The sequence below is a fragment of the Tachyglossus aculeatus genome, chromosome 12 (assembly GCF_015852505.1).
Source record: "Tachyglossus aculeatus isolate mTacAcu1 chromosome 12, mTacAcu1.pri, whole genome shotgun sequence".
In the NCBI taxonomy this organism is placed as follows: Eukaryota; Metazoa; Chordata; class Mammalia; order Monotremata; family Tachyglossidae; genus Tachyglossus; species Tachyglossus aculeatus.
Genome location: NC_052077.1, coordinates 21715424 through 21740285, shown reverse-complemented (window position 1 = coordinate 21740285; position 24862 = coordinate 21715424). Strand labels below are relative to the sequence as shown.

At 44.9% G+C, this 24862-nt stretch overlaps 1 protein-coding gene across 1 annotated transcript in view; it reads left to right on the top strand.

Moving 5' to 3' along the window:
* Window positions 1-1465: 1465 nt before the first annotated feature.
* LRBA (LPS responsive beige-like anchor protein) overlaps window positions 1466-24862 on the top strand; it is a 634690-nt gene continuing 611293 nt past the window's right edge. Inside the window, exons 1-2 of the mRNA XM_038755081.1 lie at window positions 1466-1553; window positions 7448-7873. Of these exons, the coding sequence (XP_038611009.1) occupies window positions 7652-7873 (222 nt within the window). The 5' untranslated portion in view covers window positions 1466-1553; window positions 7448-7651. The remainder of the gene's footprint in view (window positions 1554-7447; window positions 7874-24862) is intronic.

Sequence of the window (24862 nt, the reverse complement as noted above, 5' to 3'; positions counted from 1 at the left end):
TAATAAATGCCGTCATTATTATTATTCATCCTTAGGGCCGAGGCGGTGCGCGCGCAGCCGGGCTTGCGCATGCGGGGTCGGGGAGCGGCGCCGGGGACACACCTGCATACACCTGTGCGCGCGCGCGCGCCCCGCGTGCCCCACAAGCGCTTAATAAATGCTGTCATTATTATTATTTATTCATCCTTCGGGCTGAGGCGGTGCGCGCGCAGGCGGACACACCTGGATACACCTGCGCGCGCGCCCGCCCGGCATGCCCCACAAATACCACATGCCGTCATTATTATTATTTATTCATCCTTCGGGGTGAGGCGGTGCGCGCGCAGGCGGACACACCTGGATACACCTGCGCGCGCGCCCCGCGTGCCCCACAAGCGCTTACTAAATGCCGTCATTATTATTATTATTTATTCATCCTTCGGGCCGAGGCGGTGCGCGCGCAGCCGGGCTTGCGCATGCGGGGTGGGGGAGAGGCGCCGGGGACACACCTGGGTACACCTGCGCGCGCGCGCGCCCCACAAGCGCTTACGAAATGCCGTCATTATTATTATTTATTCATCCTTCGGGCTGAGGCGGTGCGCGCGCAGGCGGACACACCTGGCTACACCTGCGCGCGCGCGCCCGCCCTGCGTGCCCCACAAGCGTTTACTAAATGCCGTCATTATTATTATTATTTATTCATCCTTCGGGCCGAGGCGGTGCGCGCGCAGCCGGGCTTGCGCATGCGGGGTGGGGGAGCGGCGCCGGGGACACACCTGGATACACCTGCGCCCGCGCACGCGCCCCGCGTGCCCCACAAGCGCTTACTAAATGCCGTCATTATTATTTATTCATCCTTAGGGCCGAGGCGGTGCGCGCGCAGCCGGGCTTGCGCATGCGGGGTCGGGGAGCGGCGCCGGGGACACACCTGCATACACCTGTGCGCGCGCGCGCGCCCCGCGTGCCCCACAAGCGCTTAATAAATGCTGTCATTATTATTATTTATTCATCCTTCGGGCTGAGGCGGTGCGCGCGCAGGCGGACACACCTGGATGCACCTGCGCGCGCGCGCCCGCCCCGCGTGCCCCACAAGCGCTTAATAAATGCCGTCATTATTATTATTTATTCATCCTTCGGGCTGAGGCGGTGCGCGCGCAGGAGGACACACCTGGATACACCCGCCCCGCGTGCCCCACAAGCGCTTACTAAATGCCGTCATTAGTATTATTTATTCATCCTTCGGGCCGAGGCGGTGCGCGCGCAGCCGGGCTTGCGCATGCGGGCTGGGGGGGGAGCGGCGCCGGGGACACACCTGGAGACACCTGCGCGCGCGCGCGCGCGCCCGCGTGCGGCCGCCATTTCCCCCGCCCCCCCCCTCCCAGCGCCCCGCCCCGAGCCCGCGCAGGCGCAGTCCGCGCTCCGGCGGCGCTGTCATGGCGGCCGGGAGCGGCCTCGGGAGAGAAGGGGGGCTTCGGCTCGCGCGGCGGCGTCGTCGTCGTCGTCTGTGAGGGCTGAGGTGAGGTGAGGGGGAGCCGGGCCGCCGCGAGCCGGACGACCTTAGCGGCTCACACCAGGTGAGGTGACCTTCCCTCTATCAATCAATCAATCAATCGATCGATCGATCGTATTTATTGAGCGCCTACCGTGTGCAGAGCACTGTACTAAGCGCCTGGGAAGCGCGGGCCTCGGGGGAGCCGCGGCTTCCCCTCAGAGCGGGGCCTCCGGCCGAGCGCGCCTCGCTGCACCTGCGGGAGGGGAAGGGCTGCTAATCAATCAATCAATCAATCAATCAATCATCAATCGTATTTATTGAGCGCTTACGGTGTGCACAGCACCGGACTAAGCGCTTGGGAAGGACGAGTTGGCAACCGTCCCTGCCCAGCAGTGGGCTCACACAGGCTAGAAGGGGGTGACAGACAACAAAACCAAACATATTAACAAAATAAAATAAATGGAATAGATATGGACAAGTAAAATAGAGTAATCAATCAATCAGTCGTATTTATTGAGCGCTTACTGTGTGCACAGCACTGGACTAAGCGCTTGGGAAGGACGAGTTGGCAACGGTTCCTACCCAGCAGTGGGCTCACACAGTCTAGAAGGGGGACAACGAAACCAAACATATTAACAAAATAAAATAGATATGTACAAGTAAAATAGAGTAATCAATCAATCGTATTTATTGAGAGCTTACTGTGTGCACAGCACTGGACTAAGCGCTTGGGAAGGACGAGTTGGTAACGGTCCCTACCCAGCAGTGGGCTCACACAGTCTTGAAGGGGGAGACGGACAACAAAAACAAACATATTAACAAAATAAAATAGAGTAGATATGTACAAGTAAAATAGAGTAATCAATCAATCAATCAATCGTATTTATTGAGCGCTTACGGTGTGCAGAGCACTGTACTAAGCGCTTGGGAAGGACGAGTTGGCCACGGTCCCTACCCAACAGTGGGCTCACACAGTCTAGAAGGGGGAGACGGAGAATAAAACCAAACATATTAACAAAATAGAGTAGATATGTACAAGTAAAATAAATAGAGTAATCAATCAATCGTATTTATTGAGCGCTTACTGTGTGCACAGCACTGGACTAAGCGCTTGGGAAGGACAAGTTGGCAGCGGTCCCTACCCAGCAGTGGGCTCACACAGGCTAGAAGGGGGACAACGAAACCAAACATATTAACAAAATAAAATAGATATGTACAAGTAAAATAGAGTAATCAATCGTATTTATTGAGAGCTTAGTGTGTGCACAGCACTGGACTAAGCGCTTGGGAAGGACGAGTTGGTAACGGTCCCTACCCAGCAGTGGGCTCACACAGTCTTGAAGGGGGAGACGGACAACAAAAACAAACATATTAACAAAATAAAATAGAGTAGATATGTACAAGTAAAGTAGAGTAATCAATCAATCAATCAGTCGTATTTATTGAGCGCTTACGGTGTGCACAGCACTGTACTAAGCGCTTAGGAAGGACAAGTTGGCAACGGTCCCTACCCAACAGTGGGCTCACACAGGCCAGAAGGGGGACAACGAAACCAAACATATTAACAAAATAAAATAGAATAGGTATGTACAAGTAAAATAGAGTCATCAATCAATCGTATTTATTGAGAGCTTACTGTGTGCACAGCACTGGACTAAGCGCTTGGGAAGGACAAGTTGGCAACGGTCCCTACCCAGCAGTGGGCTCACACAGGCTAGGAGGGGGAGACGGACAACAAAACCAAATATGTTAACAAAATAAAATAGATATGTACAAGTAAAATAGAGTAATCAATCAATCGTATTTATTGAGAGCTTACTGTGTGCACAGCACTGGACTAAGCGCTTGGGAAGGACAAGTTGGCAACGGTCCCTACCCAGCAGCGGGCTCACACAGTCTAGAAGGGGGACAACAAAACCAAACATATTAACAAAATAAAATGAATAGAATAGATATGTACAAGGAAAATAGAGTAATCAATTGTATTTAGTGAGCGCTTACTATGTGCAGAGCACTGTACTAAGCGCTTGGGAAGTACGAATTGGCAACATATAGAGACAGTCCCTACCCAACAGTGGGCTCACAGTCTAAAAGGGGGAGACAGACAACAAAACCAAACATACCAACAAAATAAAATAAGTAGGATAGATATGTACAAGTAAAATAAATAGAGTAATAAATATGTACAACCATATATACGTATATACAGGTGCTTTGGGGAAGGGAAGGAGGTAAGATGGGGGGGATGGAGAGGGGGACGAGGGGGAGAGGAAGGAAGGGGCGCAGTCTGGGAAGGCCTCCTGGAGGAGGTGAGCTCTCAGCAGGGCCTTGAAGGGAGGAAGAGAGCTAGCTTGGCGGAGGGGCAGAGGGATTGGGGGCATTCCAGGCCCGGGGGATGACGTGGGCCGGGGGTCGATGGCGGGACAGGCAAGAACGAGGTACGGTGAGGAGATTAGCGGCGGAGAATAAAATAGAGTAGATATGTACTAGTAAAATAGAGTAATCAATCAATCAATCGTATTTATTGAGCGCTTACTGTGTGCACAGCACTGGACTAAGCGCTTGGGAAGGACAAGTTGGCAACGGTCCCTACCCAGCAGTGGGCTCACACAGTCTAGAAGGGGGAGACAGAGAATAAAACCAAACATGTTAACAAAATAGAGTAGATGTGTACAAGTAAAATAGAGTAATCAATCAATCGTATTTATTGAGCACCTACTGTGTGCACAGCACTGGACTAAGCGCTTGGGAAGGACACGTTGGCAACGGTCCGTACCCAACAGTGGGCTCACACAGTCTAGAAGGGGGAGACGGACAACAAAACCACACATATTAACAAAATAAAATGAATAGAATAGATATGTACAAGGAAAATAGAGTAATCAATCATATTTATTGAGCGCTTACTGTGTGCAAAGCACTGGACTAAGCGCTTGGGAAGGACAAGTTGGCAACGGTCCCTACCCAGCAGTGGGCTCACACAGTCTAGAAGGGGGACAACGAAACCAAACATATTAACAAAATAAAATAGATACGTACAGGTAAAATAAATAGAGTAATCAATCGTATTTATTGAGAGCTTAGTGTGTGCACAGCACTGGACTAAGCGCTTGGGAAGGACGAGTTGGTAACGGTCCCTACCCAGCAGTGGGCTCACACAGTCTAGAAGGGGGAGACAGAGAACAAAACCAAACATTAACAAAATAAAATAAATAGAATAGATATGTACAAGCAAAATAAATAGAGTAATCAATCAATCAATCGTATTTATTGAGCGCTTACTGTGTGCACAGCACTGTACTAAGCGCTTGGGAAGGACGAGTTGGCAACGGTCCCTACCCAGCAGTGGGCGCACACAGGCTAGAAGGGGGACAAGTTGGCAACGGTCCCTGCCCAGCAGTGGGCTCACACAGTCTAGAAGGGGGAGACAGAGAATAAAACCAAACATATTAACAAAATAGAGTAGATATGTACAAGTAAAATAAATAGAGTAATCAATCAATCGTATTTATTGAGCACTTACTGTGTGCACAGCACTGGACTAAGCGCTTGGGAAGGACAAGTTGGCAACGGCCCCTACCCAGCAGTGGGCTCACACAGTCTAGAAGGGGGACAACAAAACCAAACATACTAACAAAATAAAATAGATATGTACAAGTAAAATAAATAGAGTAATCAATCAGTCGTATTTATTGAGAGCTTACTATGTGCACAGCACTGGACTAAGCGCTTGGGAAGGACGAGTTGGCAACGGCCCCTGCCCAGCAGTGGGCTCACACAGGCTAGAAGGGGGTGACAGAGAACAAAACCAAACATATTAACAAAATAAAATAAATAGAATAGGTATGTACAAGTAAAATAGAGTAATCAATCAATCGTATTTATTGAGCGCTTACTGTGTGCACAGCACTGTACTAAGCGCTTGGGAAGGACAAGTTGGCAACGGTCCCTACCCAGCAGTGGGCTCACACAGGCTAGAAGGGGGACAACGAAACCAAACATATTAACAAAATAAAATAGATGTGTACAAGTAAAATAAATAGAGTAATCAATCAATCGTATTTATTGAGCGCTTACTGTGTGCACAGCACTGGACTAAGCGCTTGGGAAGGACAAGTTGGCAACGGTCCCTACCCAACAGTGGGCTCACACAGTCTAGGAGGGGGAGACAGACAACAAAACCAAACATATTAACAAAATAAAATCAATAGATATGTACAAGTAAAATAAATAGAGTAATAAATCTGTACAAACATATATGCAGGTGCTGTGGGGAGGGGAAGGAGGTAGGACGGGGGGGATGGAGAGGGGGAGAGGAAGGAGGGGGCTCAGTCTCAGTCAGTCTGGGTCGAGCGGCGGACGGAGAGCCAGGCCTTTCAATCAATCAATCAATCGTATTTATTGAGCGCTTACTGTGTGCACAGCACTGGACTAAGCGCTTGGGAAGGACAAGTTGGCAACGGTCCCTACCCAACAGTGGGCTCACAGTCTAGAAGGGGGAGACAGAGAACAAAACGAAACATACTAACAAAATAAAATAAATAGAATAGATATGTACAAGTAAAATAGAGTAATCAATCAATCAATCAATCAGTCGTATTTATTGAGCGCTTACTGTGTGCACAGCACTGTACTAAGCACTTGGCAAGTACAAGTTGGCAATGGTCCCTACCCAACAGTGGGCTCACAGTCTAGAAGGGGGAGACAGACAACAAAACCAAACATATTAACAAAATAAAATAAATAGAATAGTTATGTATAAGTAAAATAGAGTAATAAATCTGTACAAACATATATACAGGTGCTGTGGGGAAGGGAAGGAGGGAAGACGAGGGCATAGAGAGGGGGACGAAGGGGAGAGGAAGGAGGGGGCTCAGTCAGTCAGTCTGGGTCGAGCGGCGGACGGAAAGCCAGGCCTTTCAATCAATCAATCAATCAGTCGTATTTATTGAGCGCTTACTGTGTGCAGAGCATTGTACTAAGCGCTTGGGAAGTACAAGTTGGCAACATATACAGTCCCTACCCAACAGTGGGCTCACCCCCCCCCCAAAAAAAAAAAAACCAGAGCCGTTTGCCGGCCTTTCTCCAGCCCCCAAGTGGGTTGGCTGGTGACCGATACTCATCCAGAGAAGCAGCGTGGCTCAGTGGAAAGAGCCCGGGCTTGGGAGTCAGAGGTCATGGGTTCAAATCCCGGCCCCGCCGCTTGTCAGCTGTGTGACTTTGGGCAAGTCACTTCACTTCTCCGGGCCCCAGTTACCTCCTCTGGAAAATGGGGATGCAGACTGTGAGCCCCCCTGTGGGACAACCCCATCACCTTGTAACCTCCCCATTGAGCCCACTGTTGGGTAGGGGCCGTCTCTATGTGTTGCCAACTTGTACTTCCCAAGCGCTTAGTACAGTGCTCTGCGCACAGTAAGCGCTCAATAAATACGATTAAATGAATGAATGCCTAGAACAGTGCTTTGCACGTAGCAAGCGCTTAATAAATGACATCATTTCATTCATTCATTCAGTTGTATTTATTAAGCACTTACTGTGTGCAGAGCACTGTACTAAGTGCTTGGGAAGTACAGGTTGGCAACGTATAGAGACGGTCCTTACCCAACAGTGGGCTCACAGTCTAGAAGGGGGAGACAGATGACAATCAATCAATCAATCATATTTATTGAGTGCTTACTGTGGGCAGAGCACTGTACTAAGCGCTTGGGAAGTACAAGTTGGCAACATATAGAGACAGTCCCTACCCAACAGTGGGCTCACAGTCTAGAAGGGGACAAAACAAAACATAGTAACAAAATAAAATAAATAGAATAGTAAATATGTACAAGGACATCTGAGTAGGATGTCCTGAAGGCAGGAGGAAATGTGTGACTGCAGAGAAGGGGCTCCGTGCCCCCCACCACGTGCCTCGCTGTTAACTTGGGTGAACTACAGAGCAATTCTAGCCCCTCAAACGATGTTTTCACTTTCTTACAGGATTTAGTGCTGCTGCTCAGAAGGCTCGGGGAGGAAGACTGGGGACGAATCTCTTCCTCTGGAGGAGGAGGGCACCCCCCGAGCTTGGACTTGTTGGCAGGTGGGCGCCGCGGAAGGGGCCTGCCTTTTTTTGAGCGCCCGCCGTCTCTCCGGCCAGTGACTGCTGCTGCCTCGGGACCAAGGGGGATTTGAAGTGAGCTAGCCATGGCTACCGAAGAGAAGCAGGTCCCTCCACCACCACCAACGGGTGACGGTGACGGGGGAGGCGGCGGGCAAGGAGATGGAGCGGCCGGCGAAGCCGGGCCGTTGCCCCTGAACCCGGGAGTCCCCATCCGGGGCATCAGGATGAAGTTTGCTGTCCTGGCAGGGCTGGTGGAAGTCGGAGAGGTCACCAACCGGGATATTGTAGAGACCGTCTTCAACCTGGTGAGTAATAATAATGATAATGATGATGATGGCATTTGTTAATAATAATAATAATGGCATTTGTTAAGCGCTTACTATGTGCCAAGCACTGTTCTAAGCGCTGGGGGGATACAAGGTGATCAGGTTGTTCCATGTGGCGCTCACAGTCTGTCAGCCCGCTGTTGGGTAGGGACCGTCTCTGTATGTTGCCAACTTGTACTTTCCAAGCGCCCAGTACAGTGCTCTGCAAACAGTAAGCGCTCAATAAATACGATTGAATGAATGCTTTGCACACAGAAAGTACTCAATACCATTGACTGACTGATTGATAGTAAGGGTCACTGTTTGTTGTGAGTACGAAATGTGTCCCTTTGTTGTTGCACTTCCAATAATAATAATAATAATGGCATTTGTTAAGCGCTTACTACGTGCCAAGCACTGTTCTGAGCACCGGGGAGGATGCAAGGTGATCAGGTTGCCCCACGTGGGGCTCACAGTCTTCATCCCCTTTTCACAGATGAGGTCACTGAGGCACAGAGAAGTGAAGTGACTGGCCCAGAGTCACACAGCTGACAAGTGTGCTTAGTACAGTGCACCCAATAAGCACTCAATAAATACAACTGAATGAATCAAAGTGGCGGAGCTGGGATTAGAACCCATGACCTGAGCCCCTTCCTTCCTCTCCCCCTCGTCCCCCTCTCCATCCCCCCATCTTACCTCCTTCCCTTCCCCACAGCACTGTATATATATATATATGTTTGTACATGTTTATTACTCTATTTATTTTACTTGTACATACCTTTACATACATATTTATTTATTTATTTTACTTGTACATATCTTTTAGACTGTGAGCCCACTGTTGGGTAGGGACTGTCTCTATATGTTGCCAATTTGTACTTCCCAAGCGCTTAGTACAGTGCTCTGCACATAGTAAGCGTTCAATAGATACGATTGATGATGATGATGATATCTATTCTATTTATTTTATTTTGTTAGTATGTTTGGTTTTGTTCTCTGTCTCCCCCTTTTAGACTGTGAACCCACTGTTGGGTAGGGACTGTCTCTATATGTTGCCAACTTGTACTCCCCAAGCGCTTAGTACAGTGCTCCGCACACAGTAAGCGCTCAATAAATACGATTGATTGATTGATTGACCTCCGACTCCCAAGCCCGGGCTCTTTCCATTGAACCACGCTGCGTCTCTAGCAGAGCCCACGTGTCTTTGCGGGGCACGGGGGGAGATGGAAGTTAGTAAAATTTTACCAGCGAGAAGAAGCCAGCGAGAGCGTGCTTTGATCGAAGTGCCGGCTCGGGTGGATTTGTGGCCATTGAAATGTTCAACCGCGTAGTTCGAGACGTTCGGAAACTAGGTTGGCCAGAGAAGAGCCAATTCTCGTGCTCTTTCATGGCCATAGAAGTCAAAAAGAAATATGGGCCGATGATGTCCATTTTCTCAAGTTTTGTGCAAGTGGACGTCACACTGAGTGAGTTTTGTGCAAGTGGACATCGCATTTGGGAGGCAGTTGCTTTTATCTCGATTAGACAAATCAGCGTATCCCATGTTATTCAGTACCTCCCTAATTGTTGGCAACTACTTAAGAAGCAATCAAGGATATGTATTGAACACTTACTGGGTGCAGAGGACTGTTGGCAAGTGAGCGAGTACAGTCGAGTTGGTAGATAGGATCCCTTCCTTCTAGGAGTTCAAGGAAGTACCACAGTGTTTCGGGAATTTTTTTTCCCCCTGAGAAGGTGATTTTTTCCGGTTGGGCTAATTTGAATGAAAATCGGAATTTGTGCACCTCTTAGTATTTGTCATCTTTTCTGGAAGCTGTCATCTTTGGTCTTACCAATTATACTGTGACCAGTTAAACATTTTAGTTTAGCAGGTTTTTTTACTAGAATTTATTAAACTACAAAATAATCAAAGTAACAGAAACTAAATTTGGGCTCAGGCTGATTTCTGTACCTGCCCATTTCAATGAAAACCGTATCTCTCTCCTCTGAGCTTTCTGTAAGTAAAATTATGACCACTTCTCAGTTATGTAATTGAGTGGTTTGGTTTGACCGGGACTGAGTAAACTTCATTTTGTACAGTGAAGTTATGATTGTCTTCTCATATGTGAGGTTATTACATTTTAAAGATGAATTTGTGATTACATTCAGTGAGGTGATTCACTTGGAAAATTAAGCGGTTATAACAAATGGCTGTGTAGCATATACATATGCACCTAGCAGCAGTTCGACTTTTTACATTTTATTATATGTATGTATAAATTCACATGTGGAAGGTAGGATTTTTTTTTTTCTGTAGGTGCAAGAGACACTATTTCAGTCCATTTCTGGAGGCCAGAAGGTACTAACCAAACTCGAGGAGGGATGTGTTCACTTAATGCAAATATGTAGCATGACTAATTTTTTCTTCCTTTCTGGTTTACTCCCACCTTTTCTAGAAAGGAGAGAAAATGATACAATGCTGGGAGGGCTATTCTTAAATTTGGACCATCCAGTTATAATTTGTGACGTGGAAAAAGGACAAAAGCAAAATTTACCTCCATGTAATGAAGAAAAAAAATACGAAGCAGTAATCACAAAATATAGCACCTGCCTTTCCTTACTACCCTCAGGTTAAGCTTATTTCTTGCTAGGTGGCTGCCAAGAGAGGTGCACAGGGAGTGACACTGTGTCTGGGCACTTTTATGTTGGTATGCAGCGCATTCTCAATTTGGAGTCGTCTGTGAAACTCGCTTGTTCCTGGGCAAGGCTGTGTAAACTTTGTTCAACAGGATATTCCTCTCTTTCAGGTTTGTCTTGAGGCGGAACTTAAAAGGAAAAAAAAAAGCATTAGGCCTCCTTGGGACAAACAGTTAACTGGTGCTCCCCTTTGGTTTAGAGTAGGATTAACAATTTTATCCTCTCAACTTTCCAAGCAGTCTCCCTAACTACTAGGTCCCAAACAGAATTTTGTTTGTGGGGTCTGTAATGGTTTCATGGCTCTCTAAACCACCATCCCTCTGATTGGATTGCCACTCGTTTATCAACTTCAGTTATCTAGAATTTGTTGTGGCGTATTATTCAAGGGACTTTATCGAGCACCTATAAGTGCTACTCACTGTACAAAGCAGTACTTCCCTCTGAACTGTAAACTCGTTGTGAGCAGGGAATGTGCCATATTGCTTTATTGTACTCTCCCAAGCACTTAGTACAGTGTTCTGCACTCAGTAAGCTGAATAAATACTACTGACCGTTAAGCACTTGAGTGTACAGCTGATCAAAGACGTGCTCCCAAGGAGTTGACAGTTTGGTGCATGAATAACAAAACATTAGACACTTACTAGTAAAATGAAAATTCGGTAGTTATAGAAAGTACTCTGGCAGATTATCTAGTCACCTTTTCATGGGTTAATAGAAGGAATTTGGGGTTTATTTGATCTGTTCGTGACAGTGGCCTAAAGTTTCAGTCTTCCTGGTGCCTAGGGTTGGACTGGGGGGGAGGGGGATGGAAGAAGGGGGTGAGGGGGAGGAGAGGACAGTATTGTTTTACTTTTCCTCTTGGCCTTAATTGGCTTCAATGTGTTTTCCCTAACCATTCTCCCTGGTCCAGGCAAATTCTGGTGGATTTATATTATGAGGACAGTAAAAGAGAAAGGCATGGCTTCTCCATTGCATTCTTTTATTTTCAGGCAGGATTATACTTCTTCCCAGATAATTCAATTTTTTAAGTATTTAAGTAGGATTCCATACTTTGCTGATACATCCAGTCACTCACAACACTTAAGCAATGATTCCTAATTTGTTTAAGTCACTGTTTTCAGTAGAAGTGAAGGGTTTCACTTGAATCCATTATTCTACAGTGACCTGAAGAGTTTCAAAGTAAAATTCTAGGTTCCTTGGGCAATAGTGAAATTGCCTATTTCAGCAACTAGTTTTTTTTAAAAATGATATTTAAGCACTTACTGTGTGCCAGGCACCATAGTAAAACACCGGAATAGATACAAGCTAATCAGGTTCATCACAGTCCGTGTTCCACGTGGAGCTCACGGTCTTAACCCCCATTTTACAGAGGAGGTAACTGAGGCACAGAGAAGTGAAGTGACTTGCTCAAGGTCACACAGCAGACAAATTGTGGAGCCGGGATTAGAATCCAGGTCCTTCTGACTCCCAAGACCGTGCTCGATGTACCAGGCTACACTGCTTCTCTAAACTGTTAAACTTAGAACTGGTAGTTTAAGTAGGCATCTTTTGCTTGTTTTTGTTTAGTGCCGTTCAGTTAACCAGTGGAGTTTGTTGAGAGGTCCATAAGGTACTACCATGTATGAGGCAGTGGGAGGAGTTACAAGGAAGTTCAAGACATAATTCCTTTGAAGAATTTGTAATCAACAGGGAGACAAAGCAAGCACAAATATAAACATAAACCTTTAAAGCTATACTAAAATAAACATGGACTTACAGTTCTGAAGTAGTTATAGAGTTACCGGAGGCAGTTTTAATCTGGGCAGGTGACGTTAGGAGGTGGATTTTTTCGAAAAGCATTTGAAGGTGACAAGGGGTTTGGTTTGTGTAAAGAAGGGTGAAGAACATTCCAGTTTGGAGGAGTGGAATGTGTAATGGCATGGAGACATTGTGTACTCTGTAGAGGTAGTCAAATAGAACTTTTATTTTCAGAAAGTTTAAGAGGAGTATTTCATAATAACGAGTTCTGGTCAGCTCTTACTGTGGATTAAGGTTGAAACAATTCTTGCCCCCCCCATGGGGCTCACAATCTAAGGAGAGCACATTTTAGAGGTGATGAAACAGGTGCCCAGAGAAGTTAAATGACATGCCCCAGGTCACACAGCAGGCAAGTAACAGGGCCCAAATTAGCATCCTGGTGTCCTGACTCCCAGTCCTGAGCTCTGTCAGCTAGTCCGTGCTGCATCTCCCTAGGCCAAGCTGGTTTCGCAAATAATAGTGAAGAAAATGTGGATCGTTATATTCTCTCCTATCACTTAGTACAGTGCTCTGCACATGGTATGTGCTCAATAAATACTACTACTACTCTACCAGTTGGCTTATGTTAATTGAGAATGTTTTTACAACTTCAAATTGGGCTCCAACATTAAGATACCTTTGGAAACAGAGTGCAGAACTAAGTTTATACGTATCGGAACTCAGTTTGTATGTAGTGGAGAGAAGTTACCTAAATTACCTGTCAAAAACAGAACTCCTTATCTTCCCACCCAAACCCTATCCTTCCCTTGACTTTCCCATTATGGTAGGCAGCACCAGCGTCCTTCCTGTCTCGCAAGCCTACAACCTTGGCATTTTCCTTGACGCCTCTCTCTCATTCAACCCCCATATTCACGCTATCACTGAATTCCGTCCGTTCAACATTCACAACATTGCTAAAATCCGCCTTTCCTTCTCCATCCTGCCTTGATTACTGTATCAGCCTTCTAGCTGACCCCCCTGCCTTCTGTCTGTCCCCACACCAATCCATATTTCCACCCTGCTGCCCAGATCATTTTTCTACAAAAACGTTCAGTCCATGTTTCCCCACTTCTCAAGAACCACCAGTGGTTGCTCATCCATCTCTGCATCAATAGAAACTCCTTACTGTTGCCTTTAAAGCACTCAGTCACCTGTCCCCTCCTACCTACTTCGCTACCCTCCTACTACAACCCAGCAGACACACATCGCTCCTGTAATGACAACTTCCTCATTGTACCGCGGTCTCTCACTGTCAACCTCTTGCCCACATCCTGCCTCTGTCCTGGAACGTCCCCCCTCTTCATATCCAACAGACAATTACTCTCCCCCACTTCAAAGTCGTATTGAAGGCACATCTTCTCCAAGAGACCTTCCCTGACTAAGCCCTCTTTTCCTTTTCTTCCATTCTCTTCTGCGCTGCCTGGACTTGCTCCTTTTATTCATCCCCCCTCCCAGTCGCACAGCACTTATGTACATTATCTGCAATTTATTTACATTAATGTCTGTCCCCCCCCCAGACTATAAGTTTGTTGTGGACAGGGAATGTCTCTTATAATAATAATAATGGCGTTTATTAAGTGCTTACTATGTGCACAGCACTGTTCTAAGCGCTCCCAAGTGCTTACTAAAGTGCTATGCACACAGGAAGCCCTCAATAAATGCAATTGATTACATGTGGCATGTGAATGGAAATAAGCCCTTGACCTGGCAAGTGCATTTCTCAGAAGAGACACACCTCGGTATTAATGCAGCAAAGATGCTACTAGAGAAGATAATGCCATTGGAAGATCTTTATGTAACAAAGTCAAGGTCAATTTACAGAAGAAGGAGAGCAGGTTTTTCCAACATCCAGTACACCCTCAAGAGAGGGACATACCCAGCCATTTTGCTGGTAGGGGTCGGCTACCACTACTCAGACTGGTTTCTGAATCACTTCCAATAATCACTGCTGTTGTTTCTGGGTTTAAGTTGTTGCTTCATAGTCTTCAGAACAGATCCCCATGCCTGGAAGTGTGTTTCTATCTCTGGTAAATTGGCCCAGCTGCCTTTGAGTGATGATAACAGTAATAATAGTATATGTTAAGCACTGTTCTAAGCGCTGGGGTAGATGCAAGCTAATTAGGTTGGACATTAGTCCCTGTCCCATATGAGGGTCACAGTCTTAATCCCCATTTTACCGATTAGGTAACTGAGGCCTAGAGAACTGAAATGACTTGTGCAAGGTCACACAGCAGACAAGTGGCGGAGCCAGGATCAGAACCCACATCCTTCCGATTCCCAGGCCTGTGCTCAATCCACTAGACCATACTGCTTCTCATGATGCCGATAGAATAATGCTTAAGTATGGGTCCAAAAGTAAAAATAGAATATCTGCCAAAATGTCAGGTTGTTTTTAAGGAATATAATTTTGCACACCAGGAGAGTTTGTGCATTAGGTCCCACATCGTCCCCTCGTTCTGTTAAGTATCTTCGTACTCATGCTGCAGGTTGAAATCTTGTGATATCTGGGGTGACTCTGAGGATCATCTTCACATTTTTCTTTGGGGTAATTGGATTGTGTTTTTTTTTTTAAATCTGTTAAGCGCTTACTATGTGTTTCACATTGCTGTAATCGCTGGGGTAGGTGCAAATGAATTTGGTTGGTCTCAATCCCTGTCTCTCATGGGGCTCACAGTCTAAGGAGAACAAGAGGGTGGTGCTTTTAGATGTTTGTTCTTAATTGGCTTCAGAAAGAGGCTATCAACGGGCTTTCTCAGTTTATGACGGGTATAGGTGGGGCTGCACAATACAGTTACTGCACTCTGCTTTCTTGAGAAGATGCTTTGCTTTAGTGACTTAATTATTGAAAATCTCTGCCGCTATATAGTATAATTTCTGGGGCAGGTTTATTCTGGAAAGAATAGGTTGTGACTTCAATTAGGGATTGGGAAAAATGCCAGACTATCTCCTGTCCTGATTCAGTTTTCAGCTCTTAAGGAAAAGAGAGTATAGCAAGGGATTGGCTTTTTTTTCCAGGTTGCAGTATATTTTCTTTTTATAGTCTGTCATTTGTAAGCACTTTGTGCGAGTGAACTGTACAGGCAAAAGAACTGAACAAGTCACATTGAAAGGTACAAGGATTTTGAATCAGGCAAGGGCCTGGACCATAAGGGACTCACAATCTAAAAGGTTTGGCAATGACAAGACATTTTAGGAAATAAATAACTGGGCAAATTTGGGTTAAAAAAACCCAACAACAACCCTCCTACAGCACTTTAGGAACAACAGGAACTTAGTAGTACATTGCCACGGGATGCCTTGCTATTCAAGTATAGACTGTCCTTGATTTAGACAGTCCACAACTACCTTTTCTAGTGTGTTCTGATGTATGTTACACTACAGACCTCTGATCTGGCTCATTTTTTTATGGCAATTACTAAGCACTTACTATGTGCCAGGCAAGGTACCAAGTGCTGGGTAGATACAAGTTAATCAGGTTGGACGCGGTCCCTGTCACACACGGGGCTCTCAGTCTTAGTAAGAGGGAGTAGGATCTAATCCCCATTTTGGAGATAACTTTTTTGTGCATCAGTTACCTTAAGTGAATTGCCCGAGGTCACATAGCAGACAAGTGGCAGAGCCAGGATTAAAACCCAAGTCCTCTGAATTTCAGGCCCTTTCACTTTCCATTAGACCACACTCCTTCCCATTTCTCTGCCAAGTGAGTTATTCTGGGATAGGTAAGTCAATTTAATACTTTATTTGGAGGCCAGTATTCGGGTACTTTTCAGAAAATGGAGTTGAGGACTGTAAGCATCTTATGGGTGGGGAACCTGTTTACCATATATCTATCAATCAGTGGTATGTATTGAGTGCTTACTAATTGCATAGCAGTGTATTAATCAATCAGTCATATTTATTGAGCGCTTACTGTGTGCAGAGCACTGTACTAAGGGCTTGGGAAGTACAAGTCGGCAACACATAGAGACAGTCCCTACCCAACAGCAGGCTCACAGTCTAGAAGGGGGAGACAGAGACAGAGAACAAAACCAAACATACTAACAAAATAAAATAAAATAAATAGAATAGATATGTACAAGTAAGCAGCATAGCTTAGCAGAAAGAGCACTTGCTTGGGAGTCAGAGGTTGTGGGTTCTAATCCCGGTTCTGCCACATGTCTGCTATGGGACTTTGGGCAAGTCGCTTAGCTTCTCTGGGCCTCAGTTCCCTCATCTGTAAAATGGGGACTAAGACTGTGAGCCCCACGTGGGACAACCTGATGACCTTGTATGCCCCCCAGTGCTTAGAACAGTGCTTGGCACATAGTAAGCGCTTAACAAATGCCATCATCATTAAGCACTTGGGAGAGTGTAATACAGCAGAATTAGCAGAAATATGCCCTGTCCATAACAAGCTTACAGTCTAGAGGGAGAGAGAGATAATATGAATAAATAATTTATAATATATAATTTCAAGATATGTACATAAGTGCTTTGGAGTTGAGGGGGTGGTGGAGTGAATGTCACATGTCCGAAGGTCACAGATCCAAGTAAAATAGGGCTTTACTGGGAAAGGCCTTCTGGAGGAGATGTGACCTTAAAAATGCCTTGAAGGTACAGAGCGTGTTGGTCTGACATTTGTAGAGGGGGAGCGGGTTCCAGAGTAGGGAGAGGATGTGGGAGAGGGGTTGGTGGCTAGATAGGTGAGAATGGGACACAGTGGGAAAGCTGGCACTAGAGAAGTGAAATGTGTTGGCTTGGCTGTAGTAGGACATGAGTTAGTTGAGGTGGGATGGGAGAGCTCATTGGCGTGCTTAAAGCCGATGGGAAGGAGTTTCTGTTTGATGTGGAGGTGGATGGGCAACCACTGGAGGTTCTTGGAGTGTGGAGTCATGGGCATGGGAAGGATTTTTTTTAGGATAGAGGATGTTTGAAAGCAGTGGGGAAGAAACTGTTAGAAAATGAATAGTTGAAAATGGCGGTCAAGGAGCAAGTGAGTGTTTCAGAAAGGTATGAAGGGATTCATTCATTCAGTGAATTGAGTGCTTACGTGTGCAAAGCACTGTACTAAGCGCTTGATAGCGTTAGAAGCACAGGTGAAGGGGGTAGATTTAGAGAGGAGACAAAGGATTTCATCTTGAATTACTGCAGGGAATATAGGGAGAATCGAAGAGGGTGGAGTAGGAGGAGGCAGCGATTGGAGAAGAGCCGGGAGGTTTTTAGGGAGGTCAAGTAGACGAAGTATGTGACCATCTCAGTTGCATTCTTCCAAGTGCTTAATGCGGTGCTCTGCATACCGTAAGCACTCAGCAAATACCACTGATTGATTGAGGTAGCACTTTTCACTTAAGATTCAGCTAACAGTTGAGAGATGGGGTTTCCTTGTTTCACTTTCCAAACATGCTGTCTTGTCTTTTTTAATTAAAAAAAATTGCCAGTCTGCTCATTCTTCAGATCAGCCCTGCAGTAGCATACCAGAGTGCATGTTTGATTGTAACAGGTTTCAAGTGTGGAGGCGGTGTTAAAGAAAATGGGCTCTGGTAGCTCTTAGAGCGGTGACGTAGATAACGTAGGGTTGTGGATGGAAAGGAAGTCTCCCTTTTTCTCACACCCACTTTACTCCTTTGGCTTTTTTTTTTGACTGAAGGTAGACCCTGTCTTCGACATGAAAGAAGTGTAAGCAAGAGTAAATTATCTGCACTTGATTTCTCAGTTTTAAAATTGTTGAGATCTATTTCCAGTGAGGGTTTTTTTTTTTGTGTGGGGGTGGGGAGAGGGAGACGCTGATATTTTGTACTGTGACATTGTTTTGCTAAGGCGAACTCTTGAGAGTTCAGGTTGGCATTCATTAAGGCAAGTGTTCACCACAGAATCTAGTCAGTATACCTTTCAAGGGGACCAGAACAGATCTGTCCACTTCAAACTCCTCCGAGCTCCACAGCTCACCTGTTTTTAAGCTTTAAAACCAGCTTTAGCATACAGTAAGTTAAACTTTCTCAAGTAACATTTCAGAACGAATGTCAAAACTGAACTACCCTTAGTCTCGGAATGTTTCTCAAATAGTAGGGCAGAATCCATTTATGGGTGTCAGAACTAATAATTCTACTTGGCGTTGGGTTTCTAGAATTTCAGTAAATCAGACCTTTATATAAATGTCTAAGGAATTGTATGAACTTCGGGAATATGAGTTGATATTAATGTTGGTACAGATGCAGGAGTCAGGAGACGTGAGTGCATTGTTGAAACTTTTAGGATCTTGGATAATCTACTTATTTGATGCCACAGTTTTCCCATATGTAAAATGAGAATAGTAACACTTGCCCCTCCTATGTTTTCAGGAAAAACTGAATGTTTCAGAAGCAAAAAAAAAAAAAAAATAGCAAAGGTACAGGGTGGTCTTATAACACAGAGACCATGTCCTTGAAGAGCCCAAAGCGGTGGGACAATCATATCTTAAAAACTATTGATTCAGTGGAATCCCATTAATGAATTTGGGGCAGGGTTGTCAACTGCTGAGTATTATTTTTAGAAACAGAATGAGTAAAACTAGTTGAATCTAATTGTTTTTGCTGATAGATCAGGAGCAGTAGAGAATATTCATTCAGTTGTATTGAGCGAGCGCTTACCTTGTGCAGAGCAGAGTAGACAATAGGCATTATAGGATAATGGGGGATAGAGGGGGTAATGGCTGTTTATTTGGGAGCAGCCGACAGATGCTGGACATACTCGATTGGTAAACAAACTCTGCTGGACATGCCAGGCTGGGAGAACGCTGCTGCCAGGGCCTGAGTTCGAACCGTTCATCTTTTCCAGTGCTGCTGCTGCACTTGCGGAGGGAAGCAGCTGGAGTAGAGACCAATCTATCACCGGCAACAGTAGTCATAGGGGTAATATTAATCGGCGTGGCCAGGTGGAAAGAGCAGAGGACTTGTGTTCTAATCCTGGCTCCGCCACTTGTATGCTTTGTGACTGTGGTCAAATCACTTAAATTCAGTGTGCCTCAGTTACCTCATCTGTAAAATGGAGATCACAGCTGAGCCCCACATCGGACGTGGACTGTCAAACCTGATTAGCTTGTATCCACTGCTTAGTGTAGTGCCTGGCACATAATACTTAAGTGCAATTTAAAGAAAATTAATTGTGCGCCTTCTTAATGCAATGCACTATACTAAGCCCTTGTGAAGTATAAAACAAATAATTTTTTAATGGAATTTTAGCGCGTACTATGTCCGAAGTACTGTACCGAGTACTGGGGAAGATACAAAATAATCAGGTTGGACACAGTCCCTGTCCCACAAGGGGCTTACAGTCTTAATTCCCATTATACAGATGAAGTAATAGAAGCACAGAGAAGTTGTGACGGCCCAAGGTCATCCAGCAGACAAGTGCTGGAGCCAGGATTAGAACTCAGGTCTTTCTGACCCCCAGGTTCATGCTCTAGTACAGTGCTCTGCACACAGTAAGTGCTTAATGAATATGATTGAATGAATGAATGCTCTCTCCACTAGCTCAGGTGCTTCCCTGACCACAGGAGCTTACATTCCAACTCTGTTTAAAAATAGAGTAAATGTCTTTGAATGTACAGTTGAATAAACACATATAAAATGCTGAAGGGTTGTAAGATAGTTAAATGGTAGAGATGGCTGAGTTTATAAAACTTGGAGTTAATCTGGGAAGGCTTGTTGGAGGTGGGATTTTAGGAGGGCTTTGAATGTGGGGAGAGATTGTAAAATGGATAAAGGAGGGGAGAGAGAGAGTGTGTGTGTGTGTGTGTGTGTGTTTGTGTGTTCTGGCAGAGATCAGGTCATTGGAAGGGAAGAGGGGCTGGTGCAACCCTCTCCAGTCCATGGCAGAGGGGCAGGTGCAGGAGCCTCCAGCAGGGAACAGGTGGGAAAAGTTTCCCAGGAGAAGTGGAATCCTTCAGACTGGGAAATCAGCTTGAGACCTGATGCTCTTGTAAACCCCCCTACTACTTAGTGTGGTGTTTGGCACATAGTAAGTGCCTAACAAATAACATTACTATTATTATTATTATTATTATTATTATTATTATTATTATTAGACCTGAGGAGGAAGAAAGGGGGAGTTCTTAATGCAGGCCTTGGCTCGCACTAGGTTTCAAGGGTCACCCAGTCCCTTTTTGCCCTTGGCACTGAGGCAAACATTGTCCTGTTTGCTTGCATAGGAGATTGATCATTTGTAGACAATTTCTTGAGCACTCCTGTGCTGAGCACTGTTCTAAGCACTTAGGAGAATACAATAGTTGGGCATAGTCCCTGTCGTCAAGGATCTTACAGTCTAGTGGGGAAGACAGGTTTAAAATGAATTACAGTTAGGGAAGACACCTGAGGACAAGGCTACGTGTGTAAGTGAGGTAGCCAGTGGGGTGAGTACCCGACTGCTTAGGGCGGTATGGACTCAAGTGTATAGGTGAGGGAGGCAATTAGAGCTGGGGGAGAGAGATTCCCATGAGGAGATATGATTTTAGTAGGGATTTGAAGATGGAGAGACCAGCGGTCTGTCAGAGGCACCTCTGAAGCAAAGGCATTTGTGTTTGGAGAGTGTGGGGCTGTGGGTGGAGGATGTGCATTTGCAGAAGGTTGCTTTGCCTGCAGAGAAGCCTCTGGGTAGAGTGTGTGTGCCGGACAGAGTACTTGTACTTCCAAGAGAATTAGAAATAGACTGAGGAAAAGATGGAGAGAGCAGGGGAAGAAAGGGAAGCCAGAGTAACCATACGGATAAGGGCTCCATCCATCCAGGTACCCTCCTCTTTAAATGAGGAGCTGGTGGTGAATTGGCTGGGCAGCAGTGATGCCTCCTGCCACTGATGTAGTGACCTCCCAGATTGATAGGCATTCCAGTGTTTTTACAGGTAGGGTCAATTTTACCTTCTTTTTACAGATGGCTGCTGATTCAGTCATAGCTCCTTGGCATTTTGAGCCTTGAGGAATTTGTATCCTTGCAATGTCCACTAGTAGCAGAATGCTTGCCACCCATTGCTAGCTAACTATACCAAGTCTTCTAAAGTAGCAAAAATCCAATGTACTGTACGGTTTAGTGAGGGGGAAGTAAAGGCTGGAAGCATGGCAGAATCTTCCCCAGGCTGATGATACGTGTAAACCTGTTTCTTCCTACACCAAATTTGTTACCGTCAACTTTTGGATTGTATGAACAGATAGATTCATGTTGTAGCGAGAACATGTTCTAATTATTCCATAGTGTTATATCCGAATCTTGAAATGAAAGCAGTGTGGAGTAGCAAGAACCGGGTGTTTAATGTGGCATTGGAAAAAATAAAGTGAAGGGTGTTTTTAAATAATCATGTATGGTTTAAGAATAACATTTGTCAATTTTCCTTCCTACTAACCAAGAAGAAAAAGTAATTGGGTTGACTACTGCAGCCAACTTGATTTTCAGGGACTGGTCTTGAGTTACCTATGTCTTTCTATTCATCATCGTCACTAAATTTTTTGTGCTTCTGATCATCAGTGTCATTAGAGGGTAGAAAAAGTACTTGTGCGGAAGAAAAGGGAGAAGAGATAAAATGAATAGCTTCCTTAATAAAATGTTTGGGGGAGAAGATTGAGCTTATTGTGAAACTAGCCCCTTTAAAAGTTTGCTCTAGTTGAACAGGTCTTTTTAAACACCACAGTTCTCCTGCCCCTTCTTGTGCTGTATTCAGTGTTTTTTAGGGTGACTCATATGCTCTTCTCCAGATAGAGAATCTGCGAGGATTTTAGGCAGATTGTGAGATTTTCCCAGAAACTACTTGGGCAAATTTGTTTTTCTCATGATACAGTACTACTTGTGTGTATACTGATGTATAATGTGCATCACAACACTTAGCACCTCCTGTTTTTCTATTTTTATATAACTTATTATGTATACCTAATTTTCTTTTAACATGGCAAATTGCATTATTGGAAAAAACCCATTAAGGAAAACTTTCCCCCTTATACACACCTGTTCTGATGCCACGTGCAGCTTTTTGTTTTGACCACGCAGTCTTCTGATTCCAAAACAAGCTCCCATCAGGTGAATGTTCCCTAATAGCGTTGTAACCAAAATGAATAATGTAGGCAATGGCAGAACTGTGTGTTGTTATATACAGCCAAGTCCATGGTTTAGTTTTTCTGATATTGCCCAGTATCCATCCCATCCCTGTAATGACCCTGGCCACAACTGTTAAAATAAATTTGGTTGGGATTGTGAGGCTTGATGTTTGCTCTCCAAATCAGCTCTGAGATTAACCACATAAAAGATATGAGATCACTATCCTTTGCTAGAAAAAAAGGTGTGGCCTAGATGGGATTTAGCTTGAAAATGTTAAACGTTTTAACACTTGGAAAGGAATTTCTTATTTATATTAATATTGTCGTATGATTGGTGCATTTATAGGGTAGTGTAGGGAATAGTTTCAGGACCTCTATATAGAGTTCACTGATCTTTCAAAACCATTGAGTACCACCAACAGATCTAAGTTGTCCTTGTAAATTTATCAAGATCCTCAGATTCCTTCACGGTGATATGACTATTGGAATTGGCGAGGCCTTGTCTGAGTAAAGTGGGGTTGTGTATTAGATCCAGTTGTGTGCAAGTGATTCTACGTAGCCATACTGGAAGCTGATGTCAGAATGAGATTCTTATCCTCTGGGAAGCTCAACATGCTGTCAAGAGCATCAAAAGATCTTGAATCACTTGCATAAAAGCTCTAATTTGTGAATGACTGTTCACAAAGCCCACATATGTCCTGCAATAGGATGCATTGTGACACAGTTTCCTGAGAGCACACGTTGTCAGGAGAGAGAGAGAGAGAGGGTAATGAGAACCTTGAGGTCATGGTGCCATTTTGTTTCTACCTAGTTTTTGCTTTCTTCCCACCTACATTCCCAGAAAGCAGTGGATGCAGGTCTGTTTCAGGGACTCATTGTGGCAGAAGGAAAGCTAACAATGGTGGTTCATTCGTTCAGTCGTATTTATTGAGTGCTTACTGTGTGCAGAGCACTGTACTAAGTGCTTGGAAAGTACAGTTCAGCGACAGATCGAGACAATCCCTACCCAACAATGGGCTCACAGTCTTTGATTTAGGTGGATGATAGACATGAAACCAGGGCTCCTTTTCTGGGGGAAGGGAGTAAAGTGGAATCTGCTGGCAGGTTTCCAGGTGAGGTCCTGATTAGAGTAGGAGGGAGATAGCACATGGACACAACAAAATGCTCTTCTACCGATTCCAGTTTCAGCGAGGCTGCATAGAATCGGAAATCTAGGGCTGATGTGGAATTCATCTGATAGCTGCTCTCTTCGGAGAAACTCAGTTTAGCGGATGTGATTTTAACCCGAAGAATTTGGAACCCAGTGATAGTGACAGCTGCACTATCTTTTCTTGGCAGAGGCTTTATAGAATTACTTATCCCTGGCTAGTAGGTGATTTCCAAGAGATGACAATTTTACAGATTGCTCTCCTACTGAGCTAGGAAAAGGAGAAAATGTCTACCTCCTGAAGGAAACAGTTGAAAATACATATAAGGATGAAGAGTAAGCAGAGGCTGCTCAAACTTCCCCTTGTTTCTGGGGAGGGGAAAAAAAAAATCTTTGGAAATTTCCATCCATCTCTAGGTTAAAGAGCAAGAGAGGCATGGTGGGAAGATCATCTAATCGCTGACACCCCATGGGGCTAGAGAGCAGGGAAGCCAGCTGCAAACATGCTCATTAGATTCAAAAATTGACTTGCCTCAGGCAAAAACATGTGAAGCCTTGTTCTATATGCAGATTTTCATGTTTTCCAATTTCACCTGAAAGGGTGTTCCCCATTCTGCACACACAGACTATCCTTTTAATTGGCACATCCAGCTGGAAGTAAACATACTAATTAACTAGCCATCCTAGATATCAGCAACTCACCAGAATACAGTGGGCTGGAAAGCTTTAAAGTCACTTCACCACTTCCTCTTCCCTCGTCCTGGATGAATATCCCCCTTTTAAACTGCCAGTGTCATTAAAGTTAAAAAGAGGGTAAAGCTGCTGCTACTTCCGCTCTAGGGGTGGATAATACAAGTGTTCCACGAGGGAAACACTTAACTTGGATTTCAGATTTGGGAGGAGAATGAGCCAAATCTCCAAGGGACGGCTTGGTTACACAAGCATAGATAGTAATGCGGTAAGTAATACTCACAATACGATCGGTTTTCCACGTACTTAAACCTTTAAGGCAAACTCGTGTTGCAGTATTTACTGTCTGACACTGTGTGCATGTGCACAACCATTTCTTTTCAACACTGCACCAGGCTGTCTGTATCCAGCCCAACATGCATGTCAGAAAAGCCTTCCCTAATTCTGTTGCTGTCTGCTATACAGACTGCAGAGTGAAAACACACATTATGGCACAAGTGGCTCCACTTCTTTTCAGAGTTTATTTTCTACTCAGGTGTTGAGGAGTTTGTCTGAGACCTTTCCCTGAATCTTTCCTTCTTGTGGGATAATGAATACATATGTATATATAGCACCAAACAATCCAATCACTAACTCCAGACACTACTTCCCTACTTTTTCAGAATGGTT